The sequence below is a fragment of the Varroa jacobsoni genome, unplaced genomic scaffold, assembly GCF_002532875.2.
Source record: "Varroa jacobsoni isolate VJ856 unplaced genomic scaffold, vjacob_1.0 scaffold_1459, whole genome shotgun sequence".
In the NCBI taxonomy this organism is placed as follows: domain Eukaryota; kingdom Metazoa; phylum Arthropoda; class Arachnida; order Mesostigmata; family Varroidae; genus Varroa; species Varroa jacobsoni.
This window is the reverse complement of record NW_019214361.1, coordinates 2,429-23,322: the sequence shown is the minus strand read 5'-3', so window position 1 is coordinate 23,322 and position 20,894 is coordinate 2,429. Positions and strand designations below refer to the sequence as shown.

Sequence of the window (20,894 nt, the reverse complement as noted above, 5' to 3'; positions counted from 1 at the left end):
TTAGGCGGTCAGTTTCGGACCTACAACTCATGTTATAGGTCCGAAATTGATTCAGATGACTCGCGTTAAGCACCATACAAAAAGTGTGCACGCCCGGATTCTACCCGTAACAACCCAACGCTCTTAGGTTTAACGGCAGGATAGCACGTTATACACGGATTAAAGAAAAGTACAACCGTATCGTAGTTTTGACTGTCCCTAGTCCCTATGCCACTGACGAACACTTCAATCACGAAGTCTTCAATAATTCGCTTGCGTAAACGTTACCTAATAGCGTTGAACTTTAACTCGGTTGACTGTAGTTTAGAAGTGTTCGAACTTAAACAAGTTCGAACACTTCTAAACAGTACCATTTCGAATACACGTTACCTAACTCATCGGATTAGCAGCCATGATATGCATATGAGTATCTTAATTAATAACCGCGAGCGAACGATTGTAATGGGCAAGTTCAATGCCACACATCTTGCGTGTACTAACTAGACAAGTCTGAAACATGAATGAGAGAAGCGAGTTCCCTGCTTGCGAAATAACGAGCAAAACCTTCTTTGCGGGGGGATTTAATAATGGGGTTTATAATGATATAGTTTATTTTACTTTACAAGGCTACAGTACTCGATTAAAAGTTTTTTTATAATAATGGTAACCGTGAACCATATTCAGGGTAGCGGTACGTACATGTCAGATTTTGACAGAACCGCAGGTCGCTTATAAAAGCAATCCATTTTCATGAGTTTTGCTGGGATTCAGTGCCACCCATATTTTCTTGTAAAGGGTTAAAGTAATTCGAATTTTGTGGGAACACTACGTATTAATGCATCACTTCGTTTCCATCAGACGGACAGACAAGCAGTTGGCAGAATTCGACAAATTACCTTGGCGCCCAAATCTCGGCATCACCGTCCACAACGCCGCTTCAAAGTAGGACCGCGGCTGCTTTAAAATTAGCATTGAGATCCGCACAGACCCATTCAGCCTTTTCTACCACTTCCTGTGCTCCCATCTACGGTAATCTCTAGGGAAAGAAGGAGAACTTGTCGTCGGTTGATATTCTCAACATATATATATATATATATATATATATATATATATATATATATATATAACGAGTTTTATCAACTCGGGGTTACAAATACACAAGGAGATTTAGCTTCAGGTGTGGGAATCACGATTCTATGATATTGTTAGTGCATCTGTTTGTAGCTAGCCGATGTTCGTTCAAAATAGCGTGATCACTGCACAGACGTTTCGTTACCGTCACTTATTAGGCCAGCTGCAACAGATCTCCAGTATGGATGAGGCCGTACGAGTGGGCCTATTAAACGAATGATGGGGTGACAGACACGAAAGCCATGTTTAATGCAGTTGCTCGCATTTCGTCGTCTGCCATTTGCTAAGAGCTGACGAACGAACGAGCGACGATTTCGACTTGGCTTTCTCATAGACCTAATCTTGCGATAATCTCCCTATACGTCATTGGCTGTGAACGCTGTCGAGAGCATCACAGCAAGATAAAGTAGTACGAAGGAATGCTAGTGAGCAGGTTCAAGTACTGCCTGCATCTATTATATCTTGCACATATTTATTTAAATCTTTTATGTGGGTATATTGTTAATATCTACTAACTGTGCGAGGTGTACAGGTAAACATGAAGTACTTTGATGAACAAGCTATATGAAAGTCGACATATGAGATAAAAATATTCTATTCTAGTCAACTTGTAATTTGAAACAGAACTTTATATTGAAAACTTAATTCTTTAATGGCCTAGAATCTATAAGTCAGTTTATACTAACTAAGCCGTGGGCTAAAAGCTAGCATTTGTTAAAAATGTGACGAGACGAATACCTATTGAAGCACACAATCCTTTATTAAAATCTTTATGGTAAAAGGAAAAAATAATGTACAAACGACTCAGGAAGCAATACTGAACTCGCTTAGGATCCAGCATGCACGCGCCCGTGCACGTTTTTCTAATCTTTCGCTCTGATTATCGACTATCATCATCCTTATTCATTTACAGTTATTTATCCGTCATTGTTTAAAGGAATAATTGCGCAGGTAATGGCGGTTAACGACCCTTCCCGAGGAGGGATGCTACTTATCTAACTCATTGTCGTAAGAACAGTGCGCTAGTATACTGCTAGCCATCCACCCGCATGCAGTTTTGACTAAACATCAACCAGCTGATAAGAGACAGGGAAGACGCGGCGACAAACAAGCACACAGGCCCTCCCGCTGCAGCTAGCGGCTGTTTATAGGCGCACTGCAGCGTGTGGGCAGAAAGTGGTTTAACTCGACGAGTAGGTCTCTCACAGCAACAAAATCTGCGCAGGCCTGCGGCAACTCTACAAAACCACCCTTTACCTGCTGAGTAGCTGCGAATCTTTACTTTTTAACGCAACCGGTGGAGTTTGACAATAACTAAAAAGCAAAGGTGGTTGCGTACAATTGCCAGTTCGCTATTTCACGTCGAAAGGGATCATCGTATCGCTTTTGGATTATAAACGACCGACCGACCGACCAACGAATCGACTGGAGGGTAAACAGCCCTAACGCCAAGCGAAATCATCTTCTGGATCATTAAAATGCTTTTGACGACGACGACGACAGGATTACGGGTCGTTGTAGATGTAAAGTTGTTTTATTTACCGACACTAGGCTTCATGCATCGTATATTACGCGCCCATAGAACGCACTGCAGCTCTCGCTCGATAGAGAACTAAAAAAAGTACAGCAACAGAAGCTCAATGGGGTAATGTTCTTTAGCGGGTGGAACGAACAGCCTTGAGCAACGAACAGCCTTGACCTTCGTGTCAGCCACTGACCGCTGTGGTGTTGTTGACACTATTAATATTGCGTGTGTTACAGGCACTACTACATGTAATCCTCCATGTTAAGTAGACGCAAAAAAAAGCAGCACTGATTCGTCATTCATGGCACCAGGGGATATATATACATACATACATATGTACATATAGGCACATACTTGCGTACGCTTGCGCAAGCACGAGCATGCTGACATTGCTCCATTTGCCAGAGATTTGTCTGTATTTCGCAGCGGTCTCTTCTCTGTCTGCGACAAGCGAGCGGTTTCATCTGCTTTAATGCGTGAGCAACAGGCAAGACGTTATAGATTAATTAAGCGGAAACAGGGTGATTCGTTTCTCTCCTCGCTGCGACAACGTTCACCACGCGGTTTAGTCAGCATAGGTACACCACATGCGATCATCTCTATAATGGAATCTTCGCAAGTACTGCCGAAGTTAACTCGATAACCAAACGGTAGAAACATTGTAATAGTAGGGGGTACCGCAGCGATACGATATTATCAGGAAATGATCATTGCGCGCTAATATTATATAAATAGGTACTGGATCAATTTCAGCCTTATTTAGTGCTTGCGTTCCGTGTATGTATACCCCACCATTGCTTCTACGAAAGCTGTCGATAACTACACTAGGTATAAATATAAACAGTATGTACTATCAGACCTGTGTATATGTATGGACACGTACAAGTGTTGCAAAAATTAAAAAAAAAAAGCAGGATTGAGAATTTACATGTGCATCTTCAGCTTCCACCGCCATAGTTCATATACGCATATTCATCATCGTTATACAGCACTGTCTTATCTGGTCAACGGCCGTCAATTTTCTTCCTCGCACCATTATGATTATTAATCTTATTATCAGATCACGCTAAGTTTTAACGGAAACCACCATCGGCTCTCTTGAACCTGGGGTCTATCATGGGATCAACAATCTACTACTAAAGACTATCCTGGGCTCTCGACTTACGTATAATGAAGGGGTTTCTCGGCCTGTACGTTGAGTGTCGCCTTAGCCTGATTGCTAGCGACAACCGCGCCTGCTTCAGAGGTCGGTGGCCCACTGCCACCTGCACCGTTTCCGGCCATGCTGCTGTTGTTACCACTCATTTTTGTTGTTGCTGTTGCTGCTGCTGCCCTTGTTGTTGTTGTTGTTGTTTAGTTGATGTCGTTTATATTGTATCGGCGTGGAAATAGTTGTTATTGTTTCTGTTGGTAATTTACCGTTGCTCCTTCTGTTGTCCGTCCAGCTCGTTGCTGCGTTTCCGTTAGTGGAACAACAACAACTGTGAATGCCCACAACGAGCACCGTCGTAACCGCCGCCTTTCTTCAATTTGTTGTTGTTTCCACAATAAGCCGCTCTCGCTGTTGCAGTTCCTTAGTGGCACAGAACGACACCCACTAGCGACTTCCACTAACACAAGTGCCTTCGTCAATCTTGCCGTCGGAGCCGTCAACAAGGCGCCGTTGCCTGTCGTACGCTGCCAGCGTATGTCGACTTGTGGTCGTGGTGGATTTTCTTATTTTTGCCTTCGTCACCCGTTGCTGCGTGGGTGCCAAATGCTGTTTGCGATAGATCAGTAGGCAAGGAAACACACAAGCAGCACACTGTAGGCAACGCATTCAGAAATACGACGCACGGTACGCACGAAATGGTGACGATGGTGTTGATAAACCGGTCATAGGCGGGCGATAGAACAAAGAAACAAATAAACAAAACACACACACACACACAAATTAGAGCGGCCGAGGGACCCTGTCTCCTCCTAGAGCTACAAAAAACAGTAATAACCCACCATTCACCTGACCGCCCCCGTCACCTCGTTGGCTAACGCGGAACGTCGATCATTGGGCTGCACTTTGAGTATAGCACAACGGCTCGGACTCTTCTGACGTGCTGTCCGCCAAGGAGGCACATTTAGTGAACTCGGCAGTGCCACGGCTGCTTGCTAACAGTCCCGAAGGCAACTCGACGCTTTCTTGCCGCGGAAACCTGCAAGCGGCAGACGGCCGACTCTCGTTTGTCCTGCGACGGACTGCCACGCGATTGTCTGAGGATTTGGGGCAAGCAACAAGAACCCGTCAATTGGACTGACACACGCCAAACAACTTGATCTCGCTGAGTTATTCACTCACGATTCAACTGGCTCTCAGACCCCGTCGCAACAATGACGACAACAAACCGTGTACTCGCTACCTACTTTAACGCGGCGGCAACGACGACGACGACAACAGCGGCAGCTCTAGATCGGAAAAATAATAATAGCAAACAGTTTCGAGTAACTGGATACGCACACACTAGTTGTCGATTCTGTAGCTTACGGCTTCGTACACTGCTTATGATAATGTTGTTACTGCTGTTATTGTAGCGGTCAAGTCAGCCCGTTATTGTTCACGATGGTTACAGCTTTTTATGGGCGGGCGGTTGAGCGGCAGTTCAGCGCCCCGAAAACCTGCTAGTCTTCCCTGCTCGGAGCACGTATCGTCGAATCTTTGTCAGAAGCGTCGTACACCGTTGCAGATCACGTCGAATTTTTTCTCCACAACAAGCACCGCCGTCCACCTCGGCTTTTCCTCTGCCACAAACCAACACTTGAGTACCGCACACGCTGTTGTTGTTAACGTACAACCGCTAGTCGACTGTCTCTGACTAGCTAATCCTGTCCAGCCTTGTTCCTTCGTCAATACATGGATTTGTTTTTTGTCCGTCTCTCGTAATGACGTTGACGTGGTGTAGCGTTTGGGATAGCGGACTGCTCCGTTCTTCAATTCTTCACCGAGAGCTTCGACTACCAACAGTTGCTCTCGTGGCAACAGCTGTAACAGTGATTCGGTTGCTGTATCGCAGCCGACGTTTTTGTCTCTCCTGCTCAATGTCTCGTTGTATTCGGACTACTCGTTTTTCGCGGTGCGATGTTCGGCCGTACGCCGAAGTCGCTCAAGCCTCTGAAAAATTCGAGAGTAAAATACACAATTTCCTCGTATTTTTGACAACTTGAAAGAGATGCGTTGTGCACGCAATTCTCACTTGTTTTCTTCGCTGCACGAAACGGATCACCAGCACAGCACCATGATCGCATCAAACCATACTCATTCCCCAGAGCAGCACACCATACCATACAGACTTGATATTATAAACAACAACCCGAGAAGCGGCGGTCCACTGCGCTGCGCACACAACGCGCCAGCTCCCGGCAATGTTTCGCTACGGTAGCCTGTAACGCCCTTGAGAGGGCGCCGTCTAGCGGGAATTAGCCAGCGAGTGGCCTTTAAGGGTGCAAGGAGGGTATGAGACGTGGGAGCTTGCAGAAACATTCGGCCATAATTTTCCTCTCGGTTAATTCTTCTCCAAAGCAAGTTCTCAAAAATACACATGCTCGACAATGTATTCGAGCCTCAAATTGTATTTGCCTTGAATTTTAGAGGTGAATTTGGTGTGAAAGTAACATTTTTTTGGTGCTCGCTTTTCTTGTAAACAAGTCTAACAACAAATCATTGCGGGATAGAAAAGGTTGTTAAATATAGAGGAAGCTAAGTTGTCGTAAAATCTATGTATTGATCATACGCTTATTGATTGATTGATTGTTATATAGTTTGGCAGAGGTCTGCGTATACATGCAAAAACCTCTTAATTTCGTGTTGCAGTTTGTCTCCGTTCCTTGCGATGGAACTAATAACCTCGCTACAAATGAAACGACGACGACGACGAAAACAACGCCCACAGACAGTGGAAGCAAAGTTATTCGCGACCGAAGAAAGGGCCATTGCGTTAGAGAGGCATAATCTATCTATTTACTACTCAGAATTAAGTCCCAAGGAATGCATACGTCTTAATGCATCATAAGGAATTATTTTTGGATAAATGGACCACTGATGTACAAATGAGACACAAAGTACAGCGTCTTGTACTTTCGAATAGTTGCTATATTCAAAAAAGCGAACGTTGTTTTGATTTAATAACAAAAACTAGGTAAAAAACATTGCTGCGCGCTTCGTAGACGACAGTTGTAGCCTGAGGCCGTTTATGGCATAGCCGCGTTTATAGTAAATGTTGACTTCACCATTTTTTTGTGCATCTTCTGACACTCTATATGAAAGTCTACAAACTGTGTACGAGTGGATAACAATTGCCAATGTTCATGTAGATATGGTTGGAGCAACAGTTATTATTAGCTTTAGCGATAGTCGATAAATATGTTATGATACCATTTATAGTTGATTTACTTTTTCCTAAAATAACAACGCGTGTATTGGATTTCTCTTGTTAACAACTATGAAAATACGTCGTCCGCTTCCCGAAAAAAAAAAGGAATGATTCTAAACTTTTATTTCAAATTCCTTTTTGCGTTAAACAGTATACTTCTTTATTTTGAATTTTATATATTAGAAAAAGAAACGTTTATAACACTTTTCTGCTATTAGTTTTCAGCGATCCTTAGTATCTACCGTATCATGTTTCTGAGAAAGCATTGGATCGTATATCTTCTTCGTCACTGTCGCGGCCCGGTTCAGTCGCCCGGTACTCAAGCCTGTGCTGTTTTGCTTTCATCGTCCGTCCTGTCTGTCTAGTGAACGCATCCATCCATTCAGATCCAAAAGCTGATCAGATGTATTTTGTTATGATTCCGCATGTCGTCGTTGTCGTCGGCGACCCGATAGTCTTCTTTGTATGGTGAGCGGTCGGCAATGTATTGGTATGCAGTTTTAATGGTAGCAACGCTGTGGTTTGCCTAGATTGAGATTTGACCGTATCCCTAAAAAAAGTCCGTACTAAATACCGGCTGTTATGTCCACCTTATTCGATCTATCTGACCCGCAGTCGTTGCATAAAACTAATATAGATGTAAATAGATCACGTTAAATTTCCGCGCGCCACCTAACAAACAACGGTAGCAGCTGCAGCGGAAACGGTCGGTGCGTTCTAACGGAGACGACAGTCGGTCCTTTCATCTTGCTCTTGAGTGCCCTTGATTTTAGAACGTTTATTTGGACTAAGTAACAACTGCTCAAACACTTAACGCTAATCGGCTACAGTGTATTTGAATCTGGACAATATGGTGACGGATTCGGTGTTAGCGAAACCGTTGTGCTTGCATGTTCCCTGCTGTGTTCAGAATTGAGTGCCCGTGTGTTTAGGCACTCTGAACCGGGAAGGACTAAAATTCCAAGAGATCATCAGATTCAATAAGTACGTCGCTCAATCATATTTGCGTCAATCATTGCGGACGATTATTGACCCGAAGGGTAATCAGGATTGAGTCAGAAAATAGTAGGTCAACCAATAAAGATATACAGCTAAGCATGTAATTTTGTTTCGAGCTGTACGTCGGCCACGAGCCCAATTCTATCCATTACAAAAAAAAAGTTCGATTTTGTGCGGCACGTGGCGACAAAAAATGATAAAATATATCATAGTCGCCCTTTTTGCCTGCATGTCTTGATAGAATATATGCTTACGTTAGTAATATTTGTTATCGGTATTTAGCCGGCGCTGTGTGCGGTAACTCGCGTTTTTCTGTTCCACTTGTAATCCATCGAAGCGCAATACCCAGTTGAGAAATCTAGCTAATTGCATTATATGTGACAATACACTTTAATATACTATACATCAATCTTTAACGTTTATGTAATGAACTTTGATATAATACTAAGAGAAACAAAAAAAATAAATACTGACTTGACGGGGTTTCCTCCTCTCTATAAATACAACAAGTGAGAACTAAGGAAGATTTCGTCTTTTCAAAAGATTGATTCATGAATGGTATGCGGTATACTAAGCAGAGTAGCGACAACAATGACGCGTACGGAAAGAGGACGAAAATAACGCAGAGGAATAGAACATAGGTTACTTGAATAGGCTTTTGTACTATTTTTTAAAAAATATATCACGAAACCGCTATCATTTACGGCTGGCTGTATGACTAGAGTGTCATGACGGCAATAAAGAAAGCTGTTTCAAACAGAACCTGCTAATTTTATTGGTTTTTTTTATTTGATAAATTCATAAACATGTGGGGGCTTCCAACGAAGTTTTTTGAACAAATCAAATACGTGGAATATACAGAAAAGATGAGGAATTTTTCCTCCTTTTGAGTCTGACACATTATGTATTGAGAGCATTATAGAATCATCATTTGTCTCAAGCGTACGGATATTGAAAGCGTATTAAAATAGCACCGAAATATATTTAAAAAATATATGCTTTCTGAAAACGAGTATTAAAATATTTTTTCAATTTTGTATTATCAATCCGTGTAGGGTTTATCGGATAACAAAGCTATCTCATTCAACACAAGTACGGCAACAGGTTAGTGAATAAACTTGTAAGGTGATTCCAGCTTTATATTTCCTTTCGGTATCTTGTAATGCCTTTCAGTAACGGACCCTATATGGTTCATTGTTTATAGGTTTGTAGTTCCGTTTTCCTCCGTACTCAGCCATCTAGTAGTGGGCCAACTAATTGTTTCTCATTCCCTGAGTGTGAAATTAATACCTATACTTACAGCGACAAACCCCACAACATTATCATTCAATAAGAAGGGATTTAGACACGCTTGATAATTTATGATGGGGCTCATAATACAACAAATCAAATTCGGATCGGTGTACTCTATTGACGTGTGGATAAGGGATCATTGAAAATCGATTACCTGTTATAATTGGTTACCAGCAGCTATCGCTGTTAGATATCCTCATGTTCACGCATCATTGTATGGAATTGAATAATAGCAATAAATCTACGTTGTTTTCCTACTGCAATTTCAGGTGTTTCGAGACGGCAGTCGTTGAATAAGCGAATGTCAGGCTCTATTCAAAGAATGATCCAACAAAGCTTCGGAGGGGGCGATTCACACAATGGCACAAGTCCAAAGGTTTGTTTCCATGTTAATTTCATGAGTTTGCAAAAAGCACGCAAATATAATTATAATCTGTATTTTCATTCCGCAATCTTTTTTATTCTTATTGTTATGACCGGTAATGAATAGCAATGAAACTGATTTTGATATTGAGTGCTATTTTCGGGCTCATTTTGACCTAAGCTACACCAAGAATATGAAAGATTCAAGATTCAAATGCAACGTACACACAAGCCATTAAGGTTAGCACCAGTAAGACGAAGTTAGCACAATAACATTTGATTTGACTATCACAGGTATCGTTTTAGAGGGGTGAGTAGTGGGCACAAATTATTATACCTGTTACATATTGCAGTTACATATTCTCCTATCATCTTGCCTAGCAGATGGTGTACAGCATCAACGAGAAAGTGAGGTATCTGTACAGCAGTGAAGTTCTCAAGCGAGTTTTCTTCCAGCTTAATATGAGTTTACTGTTGCGATTACTATAATCGACATGCAAACGTCACGATGATTCCGAAGAGTCTTAACTATGGCAATATATTTATTGATTGATTGTTGCAGGCTGGCGGGACAATGCGGGAGACCATGTCTCCACTTAAACTATTTGTTAAGGCCAAGAAACACATTAATGCTGGCTTCTGTGATATCGCGAGGTATGTCACTGATGGGCAGGAGTTCTTAAAGGCACTTAACAATGACCTAGGGATTATTAACGCAGATGATAAAGCCCTCGTCGGAAGCTTCATCGAAAAAGTCCGAGGCATCAGAGATGTTCTGGCTAGAGATCACATGAAATGTGTCTTCTTTGGACGGTACGTACCTTGCGTAACTGAGCTTACTAGCCGTGCATTGCATATATCCATGTAGTTATGCATGTTAGAGGTGAAACTTCGTGAAGAAGGTTTTTTTACGCTAAATCTAGCCGAAGACGTACGTGACCTAGACAATGTTTCTCAAGAGGTTCTGTCATCCCTTGAGGGAAACAATTCGCTCGCAAAGCAACATCTATCGAAAGAATAGTAACGTTAAGTAGGAACGTTTGGAATAAACACAAAACTTTCGCCTGGCTTTTACTACTGCCTCTACAAATCTACGCATTTATAAAAATGCATGTTTAAAAAAATATCTATGAGTCCACAGAAATAAAAAAAACTCTTCGTCACAGCGTTTGTCCTCGATCAAGCCAAAACTGACCTAAAAGTGTCGGCTAAAGTTTCAGCGGCAATTTCTAATGATGCTAATTACATCCTTTCAAAAAAAAACAGTGTCTCTTTCTAAAGGTTTATTGCCCGTGACGTTATGGAAGCATCCCAGATATTACTGGCAGACGATTGTAAAACTTATGATAGTTATAGACTACTGCGTGATACGCTGCTATCAAGAATTCAAATTATTTGAAAAAAACTATTGAAATTCAATTAAGTTCCTAATTTGACTGATCAAAACATTACCTCCTATATTTACTATAAAACCATAAAAAATTACGGTGAAGAAATTCTTTCGGGTAAAATTCATTTAGATAAATTATCCTGAAAGGCCTCAGTCTTGGAGTTCGCACGACTGGGAATTGATACAAAATTCAGAATTTATTTTCAAACGAATCAACACTTTAATAAGCAATAGCCCCAGCGAGCATAGAGAACTCAGTCCATCATTTGCAACCTGGATGTATTCCTTTTGTTCTAGGACAAGCAACGGAAAAAGTACTGTGATCAATGCCATGCTCCAGGACAAAATTCTTCCTTCTGGACTTGGTCATACTACCAACTGTTTCCTTCAGGTATGTGAATTGTGTGGTTGGGCGGGTGGAGTTGATGTACTAAATAAACGGTTATAAACGACCTAAAATAGCCTTAGACATATGAATCAAAAAAATAGTCGGTTCTGACTAGCACTGCTTGCACTCTTCACAATCGACAGTTGAAAGAAATCAGTATTCTGTGTATTGAAAAAAAAACGAAACGGGTTAAATCAAGTTTATAATTGCCTAATAATTTCAGCTATTCAATTATTTATCGCTAAGTTGTCGCTAAGTAAAGTTTCAGTATAGTTATTTTAGGATAACTTATGCCTTTAGCAAAAATGTCAGACCTGTTTGACGTGTTTCAAAAAACTAATCTGTGACAAAAATGTTTGTGTTTTGCACAAATTGTTGAACTAGCGGTTGCTCTTTGTTTCTTTTACAGGTTGAGGGTAGCAAATCAAATGATTCGTATCTGACCACGGAAGCTTCCACTGTTCGACAAAGTGTGAAGTCCGTTCAGCAGTTGGCAAATGCTCTCAACGGGGAATCCCTAGATCACAATGCCCTTGTTCGTATTTATTGGCCACCAGACCGGTGCAATCTGTTGCGGGACGATGTAGTCCTTCTCGACTCTCCCGGCGTCGACGTATCTCCGAATGTTGACGACTGGATTGACAAGTACTGCCTTGACGCTGATGTTTTCGTCATTGTGGCCAACGCGGAAAGCACGCTGACAACAACGGTATGGGTTACCCTGTGTCTGAGGACATTTAGATGGGCAACTAATTGAAAAATAGTAGATTTTTACTGTAGTATCTACAGTGATATACAAATGAGCGATAATTTCCATAACATTAAAGGCCCTTAAGTCGTGATCATTTTTCCTTCTCAAACTCCTATTGTGATTATATGTGCATATCTGTTGCGAAGACAGGTTGTTTTAGTTTTTCTTCCGGGGTAAAGGCAAGAAGAGTAAGTATAACACTAGAATAGTAAATATGCCATATGTTTTTGGTAAATGATAATTTTTTCAGGAAAAAAAATTTTTCCACAAAGTGTCAGAAAAGCTGTCTACGCCAAACGTGTTTATTCTTAACAATCGATGGGATGCCTCGGCCAACGAGCCTGAGAGTATGGAGATGGTTCGCAAGCAACACCTTGAAAGAAATATTGCCTTTCTAGTTGACGAACTGAAGGTAACTAGGATGGAGTGAATTCTTTTACTTTTAGAATTTAAACTTTGTTCATTGGATTGTTTATATATATCTGATCTGAAAATACACTATTTAGTTATAGACTTATCGACATCTTACTCATGTTTTATAATGTATTCGCTCCGGTAACGAAGGTGTACTCGACCCGAGCAAAGGCCGAAGAGCGGGTTTTCTTCATATCTGCAAGAGAAGTTCTGGATACGCGAATTCGTAAGCTTAAAGGCGACGGCCAGTCAGCAGGTGAGTACACTTCCTTGCAAATTATGAATGTAGCATTCAAGCGTCGTGGGTTTATGTGTCGCTTCCCAATCCCCGTGACCGAGTCAGAGGCGCAATTAATTAAAAGGAAAGAATAAAAGGAAAGAGAAAGAAGATTACACTCGTCGTTGGTTGTAGTAAATACGTATATGTGAACACGGTATGTAACTGAAAAATTATGGATGATAACATTAATTCGAATTAATTCGGCTACTTCGTTTATCATTGACAGTATATGTGGAAGGCTACCAAGCTCGTTATTTCGAGTTTGAGGATTTCGAACGCAAGTTCGAGAAATGCCTATCAGAGACTGCCGTAAAGACCAAGTTCCAGCAACACTGCGAGCGTGGCTACGAGATTGTGCAAAGTGTCTATAACGTCATGAACAAGGCATACGAGGGCGCTGCAAGGCTGAAAAAGGACAAACAGCAAGAGCGTGATGAGCATTCAGAAAAATTAGAGCATACGAAGCAACAGATGGCAATCCTCACTGAAGAAACGAAACATCGCATCGAGCAGCTTGTTGAACAGGTATTTAAGCAAACATCACTTGCAGCAATGCACAAAGAATATCTTCTTTGTTCTGACAGCTTACTTAATAATGCAGCCAGAACAATTCACGCGTAGCAATTGCAAGCGCCATTTTTCAGGTCCGACCTTAAGCCTTTTTTTTACGAAAAAAGGCGCACTGAACGCTTAACTCATACAACATATCTTCATTGTGAAATATTTTCTGAATTTTGCACGCAGTTCAACCTTACTAGGTTGAGTTGAACTCGTTTAGTCTAGAGCATTATTTCCAACTCGTCAGTTAAAACTTAATTCATTGCTTAGGCATTTCTTCTTATGCTTTGTTAGGTGGAGTGCCAAGTGACCCAGGCTCTCTCCGAGGAGATTCGCAAGCTGAACGTGCTCGTCACAGAATACGAACGACCGTTTCACCATGATCCGGCGTTGTTAAACCTCTACAAGAAAGAACTACATTCGTATGTCGAAAAGGGCCTTGGCTCGAATCTCAAGGCACGACTCAACGTGCAGCTGCAATGTTCAGTCGAGACGTCGCAGAAGGATATGGTGTCTCGGCTCGCTACACTTATCCCCGATCAACTGCAATCGCAAATGCAGAATGCCTTGCCACGGAATCACTTCGAGCCGTTATACCGCCTCAATTGTGAGTCTCTCTGCGGGGATTTTCAAGAAGACCTCGAGTTTCGGTTCTCGCTCGGCTTGACGGCACTGATCAACCGCTTTCTAGGTCCACGCCGCGCAAATCATCCACTGCTAGGTCAGAGTCCAGTGCCGCGACCGCTTTCGGCCGGTGCGTTGACTCCTAGCGAACGGGCTTTTGGCACTGAGATGCCGCTAACGCCGCTTAGCATGCCCGCCGAAGACTACCTGGCTGTTATCTCGAAGATCGCTTTGCTGTCACCAACAAGTCAGACTGCGGTCGGCATTTTCGCTATTGCAGGACTGGTTGTGCGCACTGTGGGGTGGCGCCCCATTATCGTCTCATTAGGTGCATATTGTTTGGTCTATGCATACGAGCGTATGACGTGGACGAATAAAGCGAAAGAAAAAGCCTTCAAGAAACAGTACGTCCGTCACGCTTCCAGCAAGCTGAAGCTTATCGTTGAACTCACGTCGTCGAACTGCAGTCACCAGGTTTGTGGTGTTACCAGTTAAGACACCACAAGATTTTATTCCAGAGTGTTTCTTCTATAATTTTTTTATCATTATTCAATTAACCGTATGGTAGCCCACGCAGTCTCCTTAGCGCACATAAATCTGCTTCTTTTGGAAAATTTGATTGGCTGATTGAAGAGACATCAAATGTGCTTCAAACTAGTCCAAATGAGACTTAGCACACACAGACAAGATACCCAAAAAGCAATAATAGGTGTTATCATACTTTACTATAAGTAAACACGATATCTTATGTATACCTGGAGTATAGGTGCAGCAAGAGTTGTCGGGGACATTTGCAAGATTGGGCCATTTAGTTGACGAAGTGGTTACAGACATCGAAGCAGATATCAGCCGCCTGGACGGGTGTATCGCCGAAGCTGAGGAAGCGGAGGACCAAGCGCGTCTTCTGAAGTAAGTTCACTGAGGGCTCACAGTTACAACACAATCAACTAGGTTTCCCGAAATCGACCATTTAGTACAAACTATAATCGCGTAGCATCCTCGCGAAAGCTATTTATAGTATGAGAAAATCAATTTTCGTATCAAATACCTGAAGAAATTTCCTTGAGTGTTCAAATACTTGATATATATCAGGTTATGGAACATAACTTTCCATGGGAAGTGAACTTTTACTTTTCGATTTTTTCACAGGCTCACTTTTCTTATTTTTAATCGAAGTATGTGCCATCATCATCTATAACATTAATATTTTAATTATTATTTATTATGCTGCTGGAGAAGTTTAAGGTACAAAAATTTATGAAGTATTGAAGGATAGTTCATATATCATCCTGCGAAGAAGTTGACGAGATTTTAAAAAATGGAAATCTGTGGGAGTCACGTTTGCCAGGAAGCCTCCGACTCTATTCTCTTCATTTTTGCCATTGTGATTCTTACGGCACAACGTCGAACGAATTGGTTGACTTCTGCTCACTGACCCTGGCTGTTTAATGCGGAGTTTTTTATTATCTCTCTCAGTTGTTGACACTACACTTCAGCCATACCTGATAAACGACTCATGAAACTATAGTGGACAACTTTACCATCAAGGCACTACACAAACAGCATAAGATTTTGTAGCTGTACATTTTCTTTGGGGGAACGTCCCGTCGATTCAGCTGCATCCACCCACTGTTACGACTATAAGGAATCCATTTAACCAAGCAAAAATGAGTCATTATTCTAATGTAAAAACAAATAAAAACGAGTATCTTTACGTCCCCGTTTTTGAACCTCTCCCAAAAATTCCATTGGCCCACCCCGACCACATTTTTTATTATATTAGTTGGACCGATTTTATTATGTATAATATCTTCACATATACCAATACTAAAGTTAATATTCATCCTTTTCGAAATGGGTTAGCTTCCAGCACGATCCTCCACCCTTCATCACTTGCCTTTACAAAGTGTTTTTCGCAAGACTAATTTTTGAGCTCAAAATTTTCTTTTCAGAAATTCTTGAAACAGTGGTTCATGGTGGTTTTAGTAATAGAACCTTCACCAAGTACGTGGTTTCAAAAAAGAACTCACATATGTAGACCGCTCAAATTCTCCGATTTTCTATGGTTCAATACAACTCACCTACTAAGAGCCCAAGTGACGCTATCCTGGTTAACGATTTTCGACTTTAAATAGTTTATACACATAGATCAATATTTGTCATATCAATATATTGAACGACCTAAGATATCATGTAAATAAATTGATAGTTCAACCTTAGGTTCCCCTGAAGAGAAAATGATCTCGCTTGCAAGTAAGTCTCCCAAAGTACAGTCACATTAGTTTTTGATGTTTCGCGTTGAGATTTGTCAATAACCAGGTAACACGTGCGCACTTTGTTACGTCATCGATTTCAGGAACCAAGCCAACTTTCTGCGAGCTACACTGGACAAATTTAGCGAAGAATATCTTCGTCAAGATGAGTAGTAGAATCCCGAACAAGACGCACATACAACGACAACGGTAGATTAGGTTGGCGATGGGAATGCAACAGAAAAGAACTACAGTTTGGCTACGACCTTCACCAAAAATTCTCTGATGACCTGGAACATTGGAACTGAAGATTGGAATAAGGGCAACGGCATTTTGAGAAGCAACCATGGCGCAAATACCTGTTCCTACTAGGAGTAACAGTTACTGCTAGAAGTGATATGCTGCGTGACAATGGAAAGTACACGATTGGAAAACGAAGAATTTATCCTTTTTTAAGCAGGTGACAGCTACTTGGCTCGAATCTTCGAAAGTCGAAGCTCGTGCACGCATAAAAAACAGCTTGAAAAAACGACTGAGTAAAAGTTTAGCTCTCTTAATTTGATACGAAAGAATGACGCATGCCCAATTGCGGAAATGAGAAGGCGGGTCGCCACGGAAATTGTAGATAGCAACCAGAGTGGATTCTACCCCTCGATAGGCGGGAATTAAATATAGATAATATTAGGCATAAGTCTAATTTACAGTTATTGAATGGTGGGAGCTGAGAACGAATGGTGTAGAGCCTCTTTGCAGTGTTAACGTCATTTGTAATAAATATTATATGGATATATGTATTCTGACTTTAGACAATGATGACAATTCAGTTACAGGCCCAAGAGTTCGGCAACACCTATTAGTGAGAATTCATATGTTACTGTCAATAGAATACTTTCCATCTTTTCTATAGGCAGAATTAGAAGACCACCTAAACCAACTGAAAAACGTGTATACAAATTGGATTTTTTCCTCAACAAAACGTAATGATTACCGCTTATGATAGATGGCAGGTTTCATTTAATAACTACTATATAGTTAGGCAAAGAACATATTTCGTCTAGTTCTTAACGACTAAATTGATGAGCTTCTTCAATTTCCAGAAAGCAAATTTCATAATTTAATAAAGCGTAACGACGCAATCGACCATTTAGAATCGAAAACCAAACAAATTAGCTGTGCACTCCACGCCAGAAAAAAATAGTACACATTTTAACTACATCGCTAATGAAAAAGCGCACATTTGGCGTGAATGCACAAATACCCACAAGGCATAAATACAGTTTTGAGGACTTAACTTAGTAATTTTTCAACTCATTATCTAGAATTAGCACGCTGGACTATTTTTATTCTGTTGTACTAAGAAAGCTTTATTAATGGGAATGTAGGAAGTACCAACTGAATTTAAGGTCATCTACATTTTACATGCATGCATTTATCATAACGTTTGAAAGACAACGGTCATCGGGTGCTCTTTTTTTCACTCGATATTGATTGGGGTCTATTGTTAATTTTTTATTGTTAATCATGATCCATTATATTTAAAAACAAGTATTATAGGAAACTGAATCGCAATATTAGGTATTATTGTTAGTTGACGATTAGCTTTTCGTAAGCGCGGTTTTAATAAGGACATACTTTACCACAGACAAACTTTCATATTTGATGGATTCGGTATCCTATTAGTCAACTGTAAAATGTGTTCGGCTGTTTACGACAGATGGCGATAGATCTTTCAAAATTTTTAGTGCATCTGGTGAACGCACATTTTGCTGACAAAAAAAGAAACATTTTGCTATGTTTCTTTTTTTTTTGTCAAGTGCTAAAGCGGTCGCTGCAGAGTTTTTGCTCGTGCCGTTCCTGACATAGTGGTTATCACCCTATATAAATTCATTTTCTTGCGAGCACAACTTTTGCTATTAAGGACACGATATGCATAAATTTTCAAGTGTATACAACTGCAACAAAGCGGTATTCTCGTGTTCGCAGAGTTAGCTCTATTCAACAGTAGTACAAAATTATCGTCGTCTTACTAGAAAAATGATTACGGTCAAAAAATTTGATTACTCAGGTAAGTTTTTCGGGCCTGTTTCAATCACTTCTTAGACTGTTACACCAGGTCTCTTAATCGGGAACTTTCAATCGAGACCTTTTCATAGTTTGGTTGAATTTCTAATTGCTAATCCTAGCTAATTAAAGATCAATATTATTTGTATGTTTGGCGCTTCTATTTAATGGCTAAAACAGCCTTGAACCGGCCCATCGAGGCTTATAGGTTCGACACTGAATGACTATGACAAAAACCCAGAGATTATCCAGTCATTTCTCGGACAACTCCTGCTACTCGTTTCATTCCTTTTCCGCGCTCACGCTCTTGTGAAAGGCGAAAATTAGTCTTTTTTAGCAAAGAAAATAGAAAAGACTCTAAGGATCCATAAGAATACCGTCATGTAACCTTTCCATTTTAGGCGCTCTTACTACCACTGATACTTTACATTGCATTTTCTACGGAAAAAACGTCGTACGAGACGGAGCGTAGCGCAGCATGCCAACCATTAAGTTGCCCCTTCCTTTATCTTACGCAATGCAACGCTAGCGCGTCTTACGTTGGTCGAAGTCGGATGTAGTTGTGTAGGAGTAATACTCTACCGTTTTGAGAAAGGGACAGTTTGGCTTTGGCAACACCCTCAGCGAGGTTTGCGGCCTTCGTCTAACAGTCTTTTTTTTTTCTACTGTCCAATTTGTCTCATCTCCTCGACTTAACTTTACGGTAATAATAGAAATATTGAATAATCTTCTTATTGTTAAGTTGTCGACAATCAGGTCATTAATAAATTTAAATGTAAAAAGTTTGTAATAGTTGAGTGCGTGTTTGTTTTAGACTTGACGTCGTCTTTTGCTGCCGTTTTAAATATATATATATATATATATATATAGTTAATTTGATAACGGTTCCGGTGATTACTTAGCCACGACAGACAGGCAGCATTCTACAAAAGAAGCCCTTACGACTTGTCATCGATATCATAGTTGCTAGGTTGTCATTATAGTAGTATAGCCATCATGACTATTTTTCTAACTGTATTAACCCATCGGACTTTATCATCGTGTAACATGTTTCGTTTACGTCTTTTTGCCAAATCTTAAGTGGAGACAAGTTTTGATTGCATTAAACAAGCCCTTGTAAATGTTAAAATTTCTTTTGACTGCGGTATTGTTGATTAGAATAGAAAGTTTGCATATGCTAACAGTGGAGTTGCAAAAATAACATTAAACATAGCTAAATCGAGGCTTGCTCAGCTTTTGGTTGTATGCAGATCTTCTGCCCGGCCGGCGATTGGCGATTTCCTTAAGATCCTTTACTTTAGTCTGCTTGTTGTCACTTAACCTATAATCTCAAAATAATGAAATCTGATGAATTTGCCGTAACTCATTATCTCCGTAAAGCCATGTCATATCTTATACATTGGAATGAATGCGACGTTTGTAATTAGGCCGAAACAACTTGGAATTATTGTTAGTTATGTTGTTTATAGGTACATACAAATTGCAGTACCACTCCGCGGCATGCGTAGCTATGCGGCCTTACGTAATGCAAACAAAAAACGAGACGTTTCATGTCAACCATCTAGCAATACACGGCCTTTCCTAGAGTTCCTTAAAACTTATTGCTACTATTATAAAGTAAGGTTTAGGTGGGCGGAAGATGGTAAATGTTTCCCACTATTTTTCTAGCTATTACTTCTGTTACTTAACATGCGTATTAATCTAAACATGATTTATATATCCCCACTCTTTCCTTTTTATATATCCATCATTACAACAAGAAATGATCATCATCACCCATGCTACATATATCATTACGTGGTCTCCTGTACGGCAAAGATTATTGTGATGGATGTTTTCCCGATCATCATCATAGCTATCCCTTTAGCAATAAAATGTCCTAATTAACAGCATCTCTTCAGTAACCCTTGCCGTACTAATCAACTATCGTTTCATTCCGGATTTGTCATCACGGAAAATATCGATTGCAGTACAGTCAATACACACGACCAAATATATATAGATATTCTGGATATATGTATCTTTTTAGTTTATAGCAATGATAAAAATAGTCATGATGATAATTATAATTAATATGATTGTAGTATAATATATAGTAATCATAATTATCGGTATTATTAATACTTCAAATACAATAATTTGTGACCGTTTTTTCATTCTTCTTTGGTTGTACAGCAGTAGATTGTTGTATAATTGATACATACATATGTACATGCGAATAAATGCGATGTTAAGTCCTCTGTTAACCCCCTTCATTTTCTGCCTATGATATACTAGAAACCATACAGATACACAGACTTCAACTGCTATACAACTGAAATGGGCCTCTAGCCACAGAATCTTCCCTTCTAATCATCTTGTTTTTCTATCGCTGTTATTTGTCCGGTAAATTAATATTTATTTAATGAACGATGATTTCACCCCTTTATGTATTTAGAAAGGATATAGACAGACGCTAGCGTTCGTGTCGTCAATAAATTAGTAAA

The 20,894-nt window shown here is 40.5% G+C and overlaps 2 protein-coding genes across 2 annotated transcripts in view; one reads left to right on the top strand and one right to left on the bottom strand.

Annotated features, from left to right (window-relative positions):
* The window catches only part of unk (RING finger protein unk), a 24,583-nt gene extending 18,471 nt beyond the window's left edge, over positions 1-6,112 (bottom strand). Inside the window, exon 1 of the mRNA XM_086972440.1 lies at positions 3,801-6,112. Coding sequence (XP_086828566.1) covers positions 3,801-3,940 — 140 coding nt within the window. The 5' untranslated portion in view covers positions 3,941-6,112. The remainder of the gene's footprint in view (positions 1-3,800) is intronic.
* A 1,373-nt stretch (positions 6,113-7,485) lies between these two features.
* Marf (Mitochondrial assembly regulatory factor) lies at positions 7,486-19,200 on the top strand. Its single transcript, XM_022850410.1, has 12 exons — positions 7,486-7,503; positions 9,090-9,138; positions 9,597-9,703; positions 10,253-10,503; positions 11,378-11,471; positions 11,878-12,177; positions 12,470-12,631; positions 12,784-12,889; positions 13,140-13,438; positions 13,766-14,569; positions 14,862-15,004; positions 16,452-19,200. Exons 1-12 carry the CDS (start codon positions 7,501-7,503, stop codon positions 16,519-16,521), a joined length of 2,388 nt encoding a protein of 795 aa, XP_022706145.1. The 5' UTR covers positions 7,486-7,500; the 3' UTR covers positions 16,522-19,200.
* The last annotated feature ends 1,694 nt before the right edge of the window (positions 19,201-20,894 follow it).